At 39.5% G+C, this 17,946-nt stretch overlaps 1 protein-coding gene across 1 annotated transcript in view; it reads left to right on the top strand.

The window, feature by feature from the left end:
• The window catches only part of ARSB (arylsulfatase B), a 215,212-nt gene that overhangs the window by 194,915 nt on the left and 2,351 nt on the right, over positions 1-17,946 (top strand). The window contains exon 7 of the mRNA XM_079143576.1: positions 16,875-16,997. Coding sequence (XP_078999702.1) covers positions 16,875-16,997 — 123 coding nt within the window. The remainder of the gene's footprint in view (positions 1-16,874; positions 16,998-17,946) is intronic.

Genomic DNA, 17,946 nt, shown 5'->3' on the forward strand with positions numbered 1-17,946 from the left:
CTGCAGGGTCTCTGGTCTGATTCCGAGGTCCTTAATCCATTTTGAGTTTAGTTTCGTGCATGGTGAGAGATATGGGTTTAGTTTCATTCTGTTGCATATGGATTTCCAATTCTCCCAGCACCATTTGTTGAAGAGGCTATCTTTTCTCCATTGCATATTTTTGGCCCCTTTGTCTAGTATGAGAAAATTGTATTTATTTGGGTTTGTGTCCGTATCCTCTATTCTGTACCATTGATCTACCTTTCTATTTTGGTACCAATACCATGCCGTTTTTGTTACTATTGCTTTGTAGTAGAGTTGAAGATCTGGTATTGCAATACCCCCTGTTTCACTCTTCCTGCTAAGGATTGCTTTAGCTATTCTGGGTTTCTTATTCTTCCAGATGAATTTCATAATTGCTTGCTCTATTTCTGTAAGGTACACACTTGGGATTTTAATTGGAATTGCATTGAATTTGTATAGCACTTTAGGTAGTATGGCCATTTTGACAATATTAATTCTTCCTATCCAAGAACATGGAAGATCTTTCCATCTTCTAAGGTGTTCTTTAATTTCTTTCTTTAGTGTTGTATAGTTCTCATTGTAGAGGTCTTTCACCTCTTTTGTGAGATTGATTCCCAAGTATTTTATTTTTTTCGAGGCTATTGTGAATGGGGTAGTTTTCCTAATTTCTCTTTCTGAAGATTCATCACTTATGTATAAAAATGCGTTGGATTTATGGGCATTGATCTTGTAACCTGCTACTTTACTGAATTCACTTATGAGTTCTAAGAGTTTTCTGGTGGAATTTCCAGGTTCCTCTAAATATATAATCATGTCATCAGCGAACAGGGATAGTTTGAGTTCTTCTTTTCCAATTCGTATCCCTTTAATTTCTTTGGTTTGTCTAATTGCTCTGGCCAGAGTCTCAAGAACGATGTTGAATAGAAGTAGTGAAAGAGGGCATCCCTGCCTTGTTCCAGTTTTTAGGGGGAATGCTTTCAGTTTTTCACCATTTAGAATGATATTAGCCATGGGCTTAGCATAAATGGCCTTTACAATGTTAAGGAATGTTCCCACTATCCCTATTTTTTCTAGTGTTTTGAGCATGAAGGGGTGCTGTATTTTATCAAATGCTTTTTCTGCATCTATTGAAATAATCATGTGATTCTTGACTTTAAGTCTATTAATATGGTGAATTACGTTTATTGATTTCCTGATGTTGAACCAACCTTGCATCTCTGGGATGAAACCCACTTGATCATGGTGCACTATCTTTTTAATATGTTTTTGTATGCGATTTGCTAAAATTTTGTTGAGAATTTTTGCGTCGATGTTCATTAAGGATATTGGTCTGAAATTTTCTTTCCTTGATGAGTCTCTGTCTGGTTTAGGTATCAGTGTGATATTGGCTTCATAGAATGAGTTTGGGAGGGTTCCCTCCTCTTCTATTTTATGGAATACTTTGAGAAGTATTGGAATGAGCTCTTCCTTAAAGGTTTTGTAGAACTCGGCTGAGAACCCATCTGGTCCCGGACTTTTCTTTGTTGGTAGGCTTTTGATGACTTCTTCTATTTCAGTACTTGAAATTGGTCTATTTAAATTGTTTATGTCCTCCTCATTCAGTTTAGGCAATTCATATGTCTCTAGAAACCTGTTGATGTCTTTGAAATTTTCTATTTTGTTGGAGTATAGATTTTCAAAATAGCTTCTAATTATGTTTTGTATTTCCATCCTGTCTGTTGTGATATTTCCTTGTTCATTCCGAATTTTAGTGATTTGGGTTTTCTCTCGTCTTCTCTTTGTTAGTGTGGCTAAAGGTTTATCAATTTTGTTTATTTTTTCGAAGAACCAACTATTTATTTTGTCAATTTTTTGTATTGTTTCTTTTGTTTCAATTTCATTGATTTCAGCTCTGAGTTTAACTATTTCCTGTCTTCTACTACTTTTGGTGCTGTTCTGTTCTTCTTTTTCTAAGGCTTTGAGCTGTAGTGTTAGGTTGTTTATTTGTTGAGTTTTACGTCTTTTATTAAATGCGCTCCATGAAATAAATTTCCCTCTAAGTACTGCTTTCATAGTGTCCCAGAGATTTTGATATGATGTTTCTTTGTTCTCATTTACCGCTAAGAATTTTTTAATTTCCTTCCTAATATCTTCTGTTATCCATTCATCATATAATAGCATATTGTTTAATCTCCAGATGTTGGAATAGTTTCTGTGTTTTACTCTTTCATTTATTTCTAATTTCAATCCATTATGATCTGATAGAATACATGGTAGTGTCTCTATCTTCTTGTATTTGCTAACATTAGCTTTGTGGCATAATATATGGTCTATTTTAGAGAAGGATCCATGTGCTGCTGAGAAGAAAGTGTATTCACTCTTGGTTGGATGGAATATTCTATAAATGTCCGTTAAGTCTAAATTATTGATTGTGTTGTTGAGATCTATGGTTTCTTTGTTCAATTTTTGTCTGGAAGATCTGTCCAGTGGTGAGAGCGGCGTGTTAAAATCACCTAGTATTATTGTGTTGTGGTCTATTTGGTTTCTGAAATTGAGAAGGATTTGTTTGACATACATAGATGAGCCACTGTTTGGGGCATAGATGTTTATGATTGTTATATCTTGCTGATTTATGCTTCCCTTAAGCAGTATGAAATGACATTCTTTATCCCTTCTGACTAACTTTGGCTTGAAGTCCACATTATCGGAAATGAGGATGGATACTCCAGCTTTTTTGCTGAGTCCATGTGCATGGTATGTTTTCCCCCATCCTTTCACCTTTAATCTATGGGTATCTTTTTCCATGAGGTGAGTCTCTTGCAGGCAACATATTGTTGGATCTTTCTTTTTAATCCAGTCTGCCAGTCTATGTCTTTTGATTGATGAATTCAGGCCATTAACATTCAGGGTTATTATAGAGAAATGATTTGGTTTCCCGGTCATTTGGTTCATTTTTAAAATTTTGTTTATTTATTTGTTTGACACAACTTGTTTCCTCCTTTATTTGACAATTCCTTTAGGATAATTCCTCCCTTTGCTGATTTGCTTCTTTGTTTTTCATCTCTTCCTCATGGAATATTTTGTTGAGAATGTTCTGTAATGCTGGCTTTCTTTTTGTAAATTCTTTTAGCTTTTTTTTATCATGGAAGGATTTTATTTCATCGTCAAATTTGAAGGTAAGTTTTGCTGGGTATAAGATTCTTGGTTGGCATCCATTTTCTTTCAGGGCTTGAAAAATGTTGTTCCAGGCCCTTCTAGCTTTTAGGGTCTGGATTGAAAAATCTGCTGATATGCGTATTGGTTTCCCACTGAATGTAATTTGGTTCTTTTCTCTCACAGCCTTTAAAATTCTGTCTTTATTTTGTATGTTAGGTATTTTCATTATAATGTGCCTTGGTGTGGGTCTGTTGTAATTTTGTGTATTTGGAGTCCTGTAAGCCTCTTGAACTTGATTTTCCATTTCATTCTTCAGATTTGGGAAATTTTCTGATATTATTTCATTGAATAGGTTGTTCATTCCTTTGGCTTGTTTCTCTAGGCCTTCCTCAATCCCAATAATTCTTAAATTTGGCCTTTTCATGATATCCCATAGTTCTTGTAGATTCTGTTCATGATTTCTTACCATCTTCTCTGTTTGTTCAACTTTGTTTTCAAGGTTAAATATTTTGTCTTCAATGTCTGAGGTTCTGTCTTCTAGGTGTTCTATCCTATTGGATATGCTTTCTATGGAGTTCTTAATTTGGTTTATTGTTTCCTTCATGTCAAGGATTTCTGTTTGGTTTTTTTTCAATATCTCTAACTCTTTATTGAAATGATCTTTTGCTTCCTGTATTTGCTCTTTTAACTGTCGATTGGTGCGATCATTCAATGCTTGCATTTGCTCTTTCATCTCATCGTTTGCTTCTCTGATCATTTTAATTATGTACATTCTGAACTCCTTTTCTGTCATTTCTTCTGCCATGCTGTCATTGGGTTTTATTGATGTAACATCTAGATTTGTTTGCAGCATTTTCTTTCCTTGTTTTCTCATATTGTTCAGATATCAGTGGACCGCTGAGATATTGCAGATTTCCTCTGTTGATTTATAATGTCCCTGAAGATTTCTATATATATCCCCTCTTAGCCTTCAGTAGGCTGAAGTCTTGGAGGAAGTTGATAATGCGGTGCTCCACAAGGAAGCTGCCTCTCTAGGAGTGGTGGCCTTCAGGTGGGGTATATTCCCTGCTAGTGGGCAGAGGTGCCTCCACTTGTTGACCAATGGTCATCCAAAGGGGACCTAGGCTGTGGGCTGAGGCAAGGCCTGTTTGGGCCTGTGTCTCTGGTTTTACTGTCCTTGTGGGGAAACCTCACCAGGCAGGGAAGACTCACCCAGTGGGGAGGTCTCGCTGGTCAGATTCCTCCTAGAGGTTCCCCTCAATTTACAGCTACTGCCTGGGCTGGGCTGCCTTCCTCTGCAAAGTTCCCAGGGGCCCGGCCCTACCTCCTGGGCCTGGGAGCCTCACCCTTCGCAGATGAATCTCCTTAGGCTGCCCCTCCTCAGAGAATTTGCCCATAGGCCTGGAACCTTCGCTCCGCCCTAAGCCTGTCTCTGTGCGGCTCTTCCACCCAGAAGCCTCCTAGATCGTGGGACCCTGTTCTGCACCTAATCGCCTGGCTGCGTGGCCCCTCCTCTGAGCAGCCACCTGTGGCCCCGAACAATCGCTCTGAGTCCCAGAGACCCGCCACAGGCCTCTTCCTCCAGACAGCCGCCCAGTATGCCAGTGCGGTCACTAGGAGTCCAAGAAACTCACTTCGTGCCTCCTCCTCCCACCAACCACCCGTAGCCCGGGGCAATCAATCACTCCGAGTCGAAGTGACCCTGCCCGTTCCTCCTCCTTCTCCAGATAACCCCCCGGGTTTTCAGGAGCAGTCCCTCTGAGTGGCTCTGAATCCACGTGACCCGCTGCACGGGTCCTCTGGGCACCGCCCGGAGCTCTGGTGCGGCCACTGAAGACCAAGCGTCCCACCACGCTTCTCCTCCAGGCAGCCCCCCTGTGTTCAGGAGCTGTCACTTTAAGACCAAACAACTCACCACTCGCCTTCTCCTCTGAGCAGCCGCCTGGAGCGCTAATGCAGTCACTGTGAGTCCAAAGGACCCGCCGCGCTCCTTCTCCTCCTCCTCCTACTCCTCCGGGCAGGCCCCGGGGTTCAGAAGTGGTCAGAGTCCAAACAGCTCGCCACGCAGCCCCTTCTCTGGCAACCGCCTGTAGCTCCCGTGTAGTCACCCGAATCCAAGCGGCCGCTCCTCTTCCTCCTCGTCCTCAGGGCAGGCCCCGGTGTTCAGAAGCGTCGTTCTGATTCCAAACAGCTCGCCGCGCGGCTTCTCCTCTGGCAACCGCCTGCAGCTCTGGTGCAGTCTCTCCGAATCCAAGTGGCCACGCTCCTCTCCTCCTCCTCAGGGCAGGCCCCGGTGTCCTGAGTCCACACAGTTCTCCCCGCCACTCCTCCCCCGGGCAGCCGCCGGAGCCCCAGTGGCTGCTCCGAGTCCCAGCGCTGTGCCCAGCGGCCTCCTCTACGGCGCTCCCAGCTATCCGAGTTCACTGCTCCAGCGGGGGGAGGGGCGTCTCCCCGGCAGTTCTACTTCACAAAGTTTCCTGCGTTCCGGGACCCCCGACCCATCTGGGATGCCCCCCCAGGGGGTGAGAGTCACCCGGCTACTTTGAGTTGGTCCCAAGTGTCCCAATATCTCCTCTCTTGAATCCTGAGTCCTGGAGCAACACGAAATGCAGCCACCCTCTAGGCCGCCATCTTGAAAAACCCAGTGTCCCTTTCTTATCCACCATGGTGATGGATGGAATATTTGTCACTTCTAATTTGTGGTCTGAAACCCTTTGCTCTCTTGGCTTCTGTGATATCCTGTTTAACCAGTTTTCTTCTTCATATTATTTCCTTTTTCTCTACCTCATTTGCTGACAGCTTCTCTTCGGCACTTAGTGCTCTGTTTCTGGACTTCTGCTTTGCTCTTGCTTCAGTCAACTAATCCATTTCCAGGATTTGGTGGTCACTGCACAGTAGGCAATAGCCAAACCAGTGTGTGCCTTCAGTCTCCGAGACAGGTCCAGTGCTTTAGCCCCAGCGTGTGCTGGATATATCCACCTTGAGTCTTTATAATTCCTCAGGTCAGGATGCCTAACCCTGGACTCATTCTCCCCACAATTTCCTGCACCAGCATCTCTTATTCTACCAATATCAATAATATTCTCCCAGTCACCAAGCTCTAAACCTTAGAATTTTACTTATCTTTCATAACCTTTTGCCATCAAATATCTTGGATTGTACCTTCAAAACTTCTCTTAGATCTCCTTGACTATCACTTCCTGTCATAGAATTTCAGAACAAAATGCTTTATTACCGCATAGTAGTTAATCGACAAATACTTCTTAAATCTAGATCTAGTACAACTGTCAAAGAAATATTAAAAGTTTGTTCACATTCTAAGAAATCTACCCCTCCTCTCTATCATCCCAGCAGTCTATTCCATATACTATCAATTGAATAATGAAAACACCAATTTAATAATTAAATATTCTTATGAATATAGATACAAAATCCTCAAAATACTAACATATGGGGGGATGGGAGGGTCCAAGGGGGTGGGAAAGGCAGTGGAATAAGATGGACATCATTACCCTCTGTATATGTATGATGGCACAAATGGTGTGACTCTACATCATGTACAACCAGAGAAATGAAAAGTTATACTCCATTTGTGTACAATGAATCACAATGCATTCTGCTGTCATGTATAACTAAATAGAACAAATAAAAATACTAACATACAGAATCCAGCAATATACAAAAAAGATTACATACCTGGACCAAATAGGATTTATCCAAGGAATATAAAATTGATTTAAGATCTGAGAAGCAATTAATATATCACATTATAAATAAAGGACAAGAACACAAAATAATCTCAATAGATACAGAAAGCCTTTAAACAAAATTCAACACCACTTCATGATAAAAACACTCAAACTAGAAATAGGAATCCTGTTCAACTCAATAAAGCCCATCTACAACAAAACCTACGCTAGTATCACATCTAATGGTGAAAGACTTAATGCTTCCCTCCTGAGATCAGGAATGAGACAAGGCTGTCTGCTCTTGCCATTTGTATCAACATTTTACTGAAGATTCTAACCAGGAAGTTTAGGCAAGGCAAGGAAAAAAAGACACCCAGTCAGCAGGGACATAAAACTATTATGATCTTGGCTATGCAAAATCCTAGGGTGCAGGGTATAACTCAGTGGTTGAGTGCATACCCAGCATGTTCAATGCCTTGGATACAATCCCCAGCACTGGAGAAGAAAAAAGAAAAAAACTAATGACCCCATGAACTCTGGAATTCTCCTGTTTCTGCATGGCCCTGAGCTCCTCTTTCCTCAACTCAGTTAGGCCTTGCTTTGTAAAAGACTTTCCTAGTATTTTCTACGGGCCCTGCTGTGGGGAGGTCCCAATACAGAATTTAAACTCTTCCCTCTCTTCTTCTCTCCCCTTCTCTATATATGTATATCTTTAAATGATCTATTAAGGACAGCAACAGGAGAGTTATAACAATTCTAGTGTGAAGCCAAATAGTGATCTTTTAGTGCTTTGGGGCTGGGGTGAATAGTTGGGCAACCATGATTTTGATTGCCCCTACTGCTCTGCATTTGCCAGTTTATTCCTTTGTTTCTACTACCTGACTGTTTGGCCCTGTCAAACAAGTGTCAAAGTTGTGGTTTAAAAATATTTAGTAACAAAACAAGATGTTGTAATGACACAAAGCCTTATAAAAATAGTTATGAAGTTCAATAAAAGAAGTAAAAAAGATAAAACTTATGAGTCAACTGAAAAACTGTTAAAACTAAAGTTTGGCAAGGTCGCACAATACAAGAGCAATATACAATGGTCATTTGTATTTCTATATAAAAGCAATCAACAAAGCAAATCTGAAATTATGAGAAGGCTCACATTTGCAGGAACAGCAAGGAAGAATAATAGTATTTGTGGATATACAAATAACCGTGAGGTTTTGCACTCTAAATGGGTGAATGGTGTCCTATGTGAACTGTATCTCAGTAAAGCTGTTAGAAAAACTAATTCAATCTTTAAATCGTTTGTCTCCTTGGTAATTAGAAGAAAAAGTGATAATTCCTACAGCCCAGTATTCAGCGCTTTCTTGAGTTCGTTTTGCCATCTATCTATTTACCTTCACCTCCCACAACAGCTATGTTACTTGTCCTTCAAAGGCACTAAATTGTTGGAACTGTGTCTTCCATTCTTCAATCTAAAATCCCCATCTTCTCCTTCTGTGCATCCAATTTAGTCTTTCCTTGCTTCATTAAGCTTTCTTGTGTGCTCACCATCCGTGTGCCAAGGCCCTGGGCTAAGGCTTGGGGTTACAGACATGAATCAGACTTAGAACATATCCTCAATCTTTTTTTTTAACTGTAAAAGTGATTTATGTTGCAGATGACACACAGGTGCACTTTTTCAAATCTTCTGAAGTCCCATTTCATCAGTCTTTCCTCTGTGCTTCAGCCATTATCAACTTCTTCCTACTGTGATCTTTTAAGATATTTACCGTTAGGCCTTAGTCCCATTATGCCTTGTATGTAATACTTCATGCCTCCATCTGTAATACTTAGCTTCCTGGTTAATTTATAATGTCTGTAACAGCAGAGCTCATATGTATTCATTTTCCATTGCTGCTGTAACAAATTACCACAAACTTAATACCTAAGATGACACCAGTTCTGTGGGTCACACGTCTGACCCGGGCCTTCCAGGGCTGACATCAAGGTGTCTGCAGGGACTCTAGCAAAGAATCAGTTTCCTAGCCTTTTCCAGCTTCTAACCACGGCCCACCTTACTTAGCTCCTGGCCCCCTTCTCCACCGTCAAGGACAGCAGTATTAGTCTCTCTGATCCTTCTCCTGGGCCACGCCCCACTCTTACCAAGGTCAGAAGGTACTCCTTGCTTCTGTGGACTCAGTGTGATTAGATTGGATTCACCAGATAATCTAGAATAATCTTCACATCTCAGAGTCCTTGCCCTTCATCATATCCCTTTTGCCATGTAAGGTAACATATCACAGGTTCTAGGAAATAGACTAGGAGCGTGGACATCTTTGGGGGCCATTATGCTGCCTGCCTCACCCTGTCCCTGTCTTAGGTGTCTTTGTATTGCATAAGAATTTCACACCGTATGGGCGGATGGATAAAAAAGTAATTCTGTGCAAGCACTAAACAAACATGAAAGCTAAAACTGGGGTAGCTATACAAGGTAGATATAAAGAGTGAAAATGTTATTAAAAGGGCTTTTTTTTTTCAAAATAATGAAAAGAGCAGTCAATAGAAAGTCATACTTCTAAATTTGTGAGAACTTAATGGCTGGGGAAGTAGCTCAGCGGTAGAGTGCTTGTTTGCTGTGAGTGAGGCCCTGGGTTCAAGCTCCAGTACTACAAAAAAATAAACAAATAAATTTTCTCTGCTAGCTATTTTGAAATATTTAATCAATTGTTGCCAACCATACGTAGCTATCCTACTGCGCTTCAGAACGTTGGAAGTTTTTCCTCCTATTCAACGGCATCCCTACACCCAGTAGCCATCCTTTCTCTACCCACCCCCACACCCTTCCCAGGTTCTGGTAACCACTATTCTGTTCTCTACTTCTTTGTGATCAACTTTTTATTTATTCCATATAAGTGAGAGCATACAGAATCAATATAATCTTGATTCAAAAACAAGATAAGGAACATTGTCTTGAGCATAGAGGCGAAATTTCTTAACAAAATTTGGATAAAGCAACAAATAAAAGGTATAAATGTCATGGCTATAAGGGAATTATTCTAGAAATGCAGGATTAGTTTAGCATTTAAAATCAATCAATGTAATTAAATACATTAGAGGATAAAAGAATACATTCTCAAACAGAAAAGGCATATGTTAAAACTTAACACCCATTTATGATTTAGAAAAAATTAGTAAATTGGGAATAAAAAAGATGATCTTTGATAAAATATAATCTACAATCTATAATCTATATTGAGATCACACTTAATAGTAAAATGTTAAAAATTTTCCCCCTGAAATCAGAAATGAGTCATAAAGTCCCACTATCACTACTTTTATTCAGAATTGTGCTAGAGATTTTTTCCAGTGTCATAAGGTAAGAAAAAAGAATAAAAAATGGAAGGATAATCTATAGGAGTTATTTTCATGTGACATGATATTATACATAGAAAATCCAAAGAATCTATAAAATTTGGGACTGAAAATCCAAAGAATCTATTTTCTATAATTAAGAAATAACTTTAGCAAAGTCACTGTAATACAATTTTAAAAAGCCAATTTTATTTTTCTATGTCAGCAACATTTAGAATAGTTGTAGCAAATAATATTCACCAGTTATGAATAAACCTAACAAAAGACATGTGACTTCAGACAGAAAATCATAAAACCTTATTAAGAGAAAAATTTCAAAACTGAAGTAAATGTCAGGATTCACTATACTCATTAATTATAAAACAGCATTTGAAATAGCCCCCAGTTGATCCTTAGAGTCAGTACCATTCTAATCAATATCCCAGTCGTTTGTGAAACTTGACAAGCTGATCCTAAAGTTTACATTGAAAGTATTAAAGGCCAAAAATGGTGAAATCAGTCTTGATGATCAACAGACTTGAGGGACATATGCCACCAGCTCAAAAAACTTGCTATCATTCAACAGTAGATAAGGTATTAGCATAAGGATAGGCAATAGCAGGGGATCAGGATAGAGATTCCAGAGCTGTGCTGTTCAGTACAGTAACCACTAGTCACATGTGACAACTAAAATTAACTAACATTAACTTAAATCAAATTCACAATAGCTAAACTATGGAACCAACCTAGGTGCCCTTCAACAGATGAATGGATTTAAAAAATCAGGTATAATGGAATATTACTCAGCCCTAAAGAAGAATGAGATTATGGCATTTGCTGCTAAATGGTTGGAGCTGGAGAATATCATGCTAAGCAAAAGGACCCAATCCCAAAAAACCAAAAGATAAATGTTTTCTCTAATATGCAGATGCTAATTCACAATGGGTGGGAGAGCTAGGGAAGAATGGAGTTACTTTAGATTAGGTAGAGGGGCTTGAAGGGTGAAGAGGGGGTCTGGGGATAGGAAGGATAGTAGAATGAGTCAGATTTTATTACCCTGTGTACCTATATAACTATGTGACAGGAGAGATTCTACATCATGAATAACCAGAAGAATGAGAAATTATTCTCCAGTATATATGATGTATCAAAGTGCATTCTACTGTCATATATAACTAATTAAAACAAATAAAAAATTTAGTAAAAAAATAAGTTCGGTTCCTCAGTTGCATCAGCCACTTTACATGTGCTCATGGCCACATGTGGCCGGTGCCTGCAGCATGCGCAGCACAGGTTCAGAACATTTCCATCATCACGGAAAGTTCTACTGTTCAGTGGGGCTCTGGAGACACTCCATGTTCATCACTTCATGTTGAAATATTGTTTTTAACAAAGGTGTCACTGCAGTTGATTGGGCAAAGAATAGTCTTTGCAATAAATGGTATTTGGTCAGTTCAAAGCTGAGGATAGCAAAGTTCTCATAAATTGGAATACTATATAGCAATAGAAATGATGAAGTACTGGAAACAGGCTGAATCCCAGCAATGTAGATGAATCTCACAGACATTATGTGGATCAAAAGCAGCCAGAAAGCAGAGTGACATATTATATAGTTCTAGTCACATTAAGTTCAAAAGCTGGCAGAATACCTTAGCTAGTCAAAATCAGGATAGCAGCTACCTTGGGAAGAGGAGGAAGTACCAAGGCTACTGGCAGAGCCCTGAAGTCCCAGCCAAGCTCTGTGTCATCAATGATTGATGTTTACAGGGGTCAGTTTACGGTTCATCAAGCTGCGCGAATCTGAGATTTGTGCACTTTCTCTATGAGTGTTATAAAAAAGTATTTTATAACAACCCCTAGGATGACACAGAAAAAGGTTGTTTTGTTAATTAAATAAAAAATCAAAAGGTGACATTCACCTCTAAAATTTTTAGATGGACAACAATTTTTAAATCTGAAAATATCAGATATAGGAAGTGGGCAAATGGGACATTGCCAAGAGGAAGGCCGATTGGTAGGTGTTGTAAAGTTGGAAATGTATGACCCTTGCAACTGAACAGTTTTACTTCTAAACACAGACCCTAGCGAAACTCCAGCACCTGTGCACAAGGAGACACGGACGAGTATTCATTGCAGGATAGCTCATAATATCAATAATTATAATAGTTAAAACAACTTGAATGCTCATCCATAGGGCAACAGATGAATAAGATGTGGCATGTTTGTAGAGTGAAATAGTGAAGAGGAATATATGCATGTACATAGGAATATGTGTATGTACAGTGAATGAGGAAGTTGCAGAATATGTGTGTTGTAGTCAGCTCTTTCGCTGCTGTGACTAAATGATCTGACCAGCACCATTATAGAGGAGGAAAGGTTTATTTGAAGGCTCCTGGTTTCAGAGGTCTTAGTCCATAAAAGGCCAGCTCCATTCCTTGGGGCCCAAGGTGAGGCAGAACATCATGGCAGGAGAGGGTGGTGGAGGGAAGCATTTTACATCACAGTGATCAGGAAGCAGAGAGATAGCGACTCCACTCACTAGATACAAATATTTATATAATATTTATATATTTATATATATATCCCAAAGCCACACCCCAATTCCCACCTCCTCCAGCCACACCCTACCTTGCTCCAGTTACCTCCCAGTTAATCCCATCAAATATCAATTCACTGATTGAGTTAAGACTCTCACCACCCAATCCTTTCTCCTCTGAACCTTCCTGCATTGTCTCACATGTGAGCTTTTGGGGGACACCTCACATCCAAACCGTAGCAATGTATAACACATGTATGTTTTTAAACTCTGAAATAGCACTGTGTACTATTTCTCAGCACATATCTTGCTACTACATTTTACAATGACTGAGGATGCACTGGAGTCATGATAGCAGCAGCCTGGGGAGGAGTGGGTGAAGGACTGGGATTGAGGAGAGGGTCAAAGGAGGCTTCATCTTTGTTGTCCAGATTTTATATGAAAAAAAAAAAAAAAGAAGGACTGGGGATGTAACTCAGTGGTGCAACACTTGCCTAGGGACTCTCAGTTTGATCCCCAGCATCCTCTCCAAATTAAATTAGATTTAAAAAAATTAGCTATTCTGGGTTTCTTATTCTTCCAGATGAACTTCATAATTGCTTGCTCTATTTCTGTAAGATACATCATTGGGATTTTAATTGGAATTGCATTAATCTGTATAGCACTTTAGGTAGTATGGCCATTTTGACAATATTAATTCTGCCTATCCAAGAACTTGGGAGATCTTTCCATCTTCTAAGGTTTTCTTTAATTTCTTTCTTTAGTGTTCTGTAGTTCTCTTTGTAGAGGTCTTTCACCTCTTTTGTTAGATCGATTCCCAAGTATTTTATTTTTTTCGAGGTTATTGCAAATGGGGTAGTTTTCCTAACTTCTCTTTCTGAAGATTCATCACTTATGTATAAAAATGCATTGGATTTATGAGCATTGATCTTGTGATCTGCTACTTTACTGAATTCACTTATGAGTTCTAAAAGTTTTCTAGTAGAATTTCCTGGTTCCTTTAAATATATAATCATGTCATCAGCAAATAGGGATAGTTTGAGTTCTTCTTTTCCTATTTGTATCCCTTTAATTTCTTTGGTCTGTCTAATTGCTCTGGCTAGCGTTTCAAGGATGATGTTGACTAGAAATGGTGAAAGAGGGCATCCCTGCCTTGTTCCAGTTTTTAGGGGGAATGCTTTCAGTTTTTCACCATTTAGAATGATATTAGCCATGGACTTAGCATAGAGGCCTTTACAATGTTAAGGAACGTTCCCACTATCCCTATTTTTTCTAGTGTTTTGAGCATGAAGGGATGCTGTATTTTATCAAATGCTTTTTCTGTATCTATCAAAATAATCATGTGATTCTTGACTTTAAGTTTGTTGATATGGTGAATTACATTTATCGATTTCTGGATGTTGAACCATACTTGCATCCCTGTGATAAAACCCACTTGATTGTGGTGCACTATCTTTTTAATATATTTTTGTATGTGGTTTGCATAGCTGCTCAATTCACAATAGCCAGATTGTGGAACCAACCTAGATGCCCTTCAATTGATGAATGGATAAAGAAACTGTGATATATATATATATATATATATATAATGGAATATTACTCAGCCATTAAGGATAATAAAATTATGGCATTTGCAGGCAAATGGATGAAATTGGAGAATATCATGCTAAGTGAGATAAGCCAATATCAAAAAACCAAAGGATGAATGATCTCACTGATAAGTGGATGATGACACATAATGGGAGGTGGGAGGGGGCAAGAATGAAGGAAGGAGGGACTGTATAGAGGGAAAAGAGGGGTGGGTGGGGTGGGGGGAAAGGAAAAAATAACAGAATGAATCAAACACTATTACCCTATGTAAAAGTATGACTACACAAATGGTATGCCTTTACTTCACATACAAACAGAGAAACAACATGTATCCCATTTGTTTACAATAAAAATAAATTTTAAAAAATTTTAAATGAAATAAGCAAATATAGTAAAAATGCTATCTGATCATCCTAATGTGTTGTGTTATTCTTTATCATTTTCTCTTTAATTTCTCCAGAGGAAAAATACAAAATTGAGATAATAGTGTCTTTCATTGTTTAGTCTTAGCCTTATTAATTGTTTAGGTGTTTTGTGTTCCTGTTGGCTTCAAGAAAAAAAGTGCATATAAATATAAGTATGAATGAGATAGCTGTTTCCCTTTTTTGTTTACATTCACAAAGCGCGTTTGTTTTATTTAACATTCTTGGATATCAAAACACGGTTTTCATACAAACTCGTGAGGAATAAGACATGAGGGCTCACGGTTTTACCACAGCCTGTGCACTAAGAACCCACTTCCTGTGATAGACATCCTCACACACTTCCATCACCAGAAGCATCTGTTTGTGTTGGAGTCAAAATATCACAAGCAGAAGAGCAAGAAGTCAAAAAGAGTTTCCTCTTTGGTGCTAAAGATATATTGCTGTGTGATTACTAAGACTGAAGCTCTGAAACCACCAGTATTTACTGGATCAGGCTCCATATGTGTCCACAAGGCCAGTTTCAAAGGCTGACAAAGAATGGGACTTCTGCCTCTTCCACCCCTGTCCGTGCTTCCTGCTTCACACTTGCATTCAAAGTCTGGAGAGCACCCAAACCTGCTTTGGTGGGGAGGGGGCATTCTCAAAGTTTTTGTTTGTTTGTTTGATTGATTAGTAATTTGTGACAGGGTCCTGCTCTGCTATCCAGGCTCATCTTGAACTCCTGGGCTCTGGCAATCCTCCTGCCTCAACCTCCCAAAGTGCTAGGACTACAGGCGCTCACAGTGTACCCAGCTTCTCAAAAGTCTTTTATAAAAGGAAGATAGACGACTAGTTTTATCACATGGTGGAGTCTGCACTTTTATAGATATACCACACACTGTGGCAATTAGTTATTGGACTGGTAATTCATCAACCCTTTGAAGTGCTCCCAAGATTGTTGCTGTAACTGTATTTGAAAAGTTAACAGAGAAATATCAACTTAAAACAGACTAAATATTAGGCAGCTAAGTTCTGAATTGAGACTTTAAAATCTGCTCACATAGGAGTGAGGGGAGGGAACCTCTGCCCCTTGCCCTCATGGATCCACCAGGGTCTTGAACTAGAGTTGAACTCCCACCAATCCTTGTACCCCTTTCCCCAAGGGCAGGTGAAGGAGGGAGTATCCAAATAAGAAACTTAGCATGCTCAACCTAGATCCTTTTGTGTTCCTAATTTTAGAGCTAGTGCATCTCCTACATATATATAAGCAGTCTTGTCTGCACTGTGTACTCCTAGGGAGTCCAGTGGTTGTCCAGCAAGATCAATGGTGGTATCTAGTCTTTCTAAGTCAAGGGTCAGTTATTAGCAAGGTTTCTCTGGCATGGATCTGAAGCTATGTTCTCTCTGATTGACTTTATCAGTAACAAAAGCAATATTTTTAGCCCCATCTGTCTGGCTTCTGCCTCTTAATTAGTTCCAAACTCAAGAGGGGGGTAGATATTAGTCATTGCTTCCCTCATAAGCCTAATAATCAATTACTACAAGGCCTTAAAATGATAAATTAATGTATTGCATGATACCAACAAATAATGTGTGTACCAAATTTATTCTCATACTCATAGTTATTCTGTCTGAATAGTTAATTGAGCATTGCTCACTTACTTTTAGATTGTATAAGAGTGTTTTAAAATAAATATATATATACTCTTTCCATGGTGTGCTTGAATTCTCCTTCTTTGAGGCAGAATGCACTATCATGTGTATTTTATAATTTATTACACTATCTACATAGATATAAGTATGCACAGAAATTGTATTTAATTTATACATTTAAGAGCAAAAAAAAAAAAAAAAAAAAACCAAGATTCAAAAGAGCAACTCACTGTGCTGTAATAGAACACTGTTCTGCATATGGCCAGCTGCACATTGGCAGAATGCAGTGATTTTAAGGATGAATTAGTATTGTAATCTCTTTGGGGTTTCCTTTATATTTGTGGTGGTTTGTGACTGACATTTCGTGTAACTATAGCTTTCTTTCTATATTTAATAGAAGATTCATTTCTGTGGTGGTACACACATTTGCACTCCACTGGTGAATAAAAGCTACTGTTCAGCAAGAATGATATAAACTGCTGATTTATAATGACACATTCCAAAAACAGCAATTTAACTCTCCAAACTATTTCTTCTCAGGTCCAGGAAGCAGCATGGCTCCAGCAAAGGATGATTCTTCTCTTCCCAAATATTCAACCTTTAACACATCTGTGCATGCTGCCATTAGACTAGGAAATTGGAAACTCCTCACAGGCTTCCCAGGTAGAACGCTTAGCTTAGCCAAGGTCCCTTCCTGCAGTGAACAGGGGAGGGTTGTGTCCTCTGGGCAGTATCTCCAGTCTCTCTGCATCTTGGGATTATGTTCCCTTGGCCATTTCTCTGGGAGAAGAGGGCTTTATCCCTCCCATTCTAGACATTTCCCAGCTCTTCCTCCTTGGCGCCTCAGGGCTCCTAGGACCCACCCCTCCCCTCACTTTACTGAGATACCTGAAATGCTAGCTCGTTATTCAGATCTTTTATGGTCCTCCTGATATGTGCCATAAGAAGACAATGACTTCTTCAAGGTTTTCTCGTCCCACTCTGAAGACTGCTCCCAGTGACTCGGCGTCCACTGTTGCCATGGACCAAGTCAGCTTTTCCACCAGAACATAAGAAAAATTTTCTGAAATAACTACTGCCTTTTGTAAAACATATCTCTGGGACTGCTAAATCAGGAGCTAATGAGGAGGAATGGTTGGGACTGCTCCCTCCCCGCCACCCCGCAATTGAGAATTAACTGTAGTAGGAGTGAAAGGAAGGAATTCCATTCAAATGCTTCATGGAAAATATGGATTTCAGGTATTTGTGCTGTACATCTAGCTAGCAGAGAATCTCTGAGAGCTACGTCCTCAGCCAATGGTGAAGCTGGGGAAGGAAGCAGTTTCTGTTTCCCTGATCGTATTCTCTAAGAGTGACATGTTTTAAATGTTTACAGGGACATTTTGTAAAAAGTAGTAAGATGGTTAAGACTGTGAGGAAGTCAGACAGTGCTTATAATGGGGGTGTTCTTGGTATTTGCAGCAAGACAATTCATCATTTGGGACTGTCCCATGGATTGTAGGACATTTTAGCATCACTGGCCTATGTCCAGTAGATACCAGAAGCACTCTCACCCCCACGTCTTTGTGATAACTAAAAATTCTCCCTCACACACACTCGTGTGCACACATGT

This window comes from Sciurus vulgaris (assembly GCF_902686455.1).
Source record: "Sciurus vulgaris genome assembly, chromosome: 6".
Classification (NCBI taxonomy): domain Eukaryota; kingdom Metazoa; phylum Chordata; class Mammalia; order Rodentia; family Sciuridae; genus Sciurus; species Sciurus vulgaris.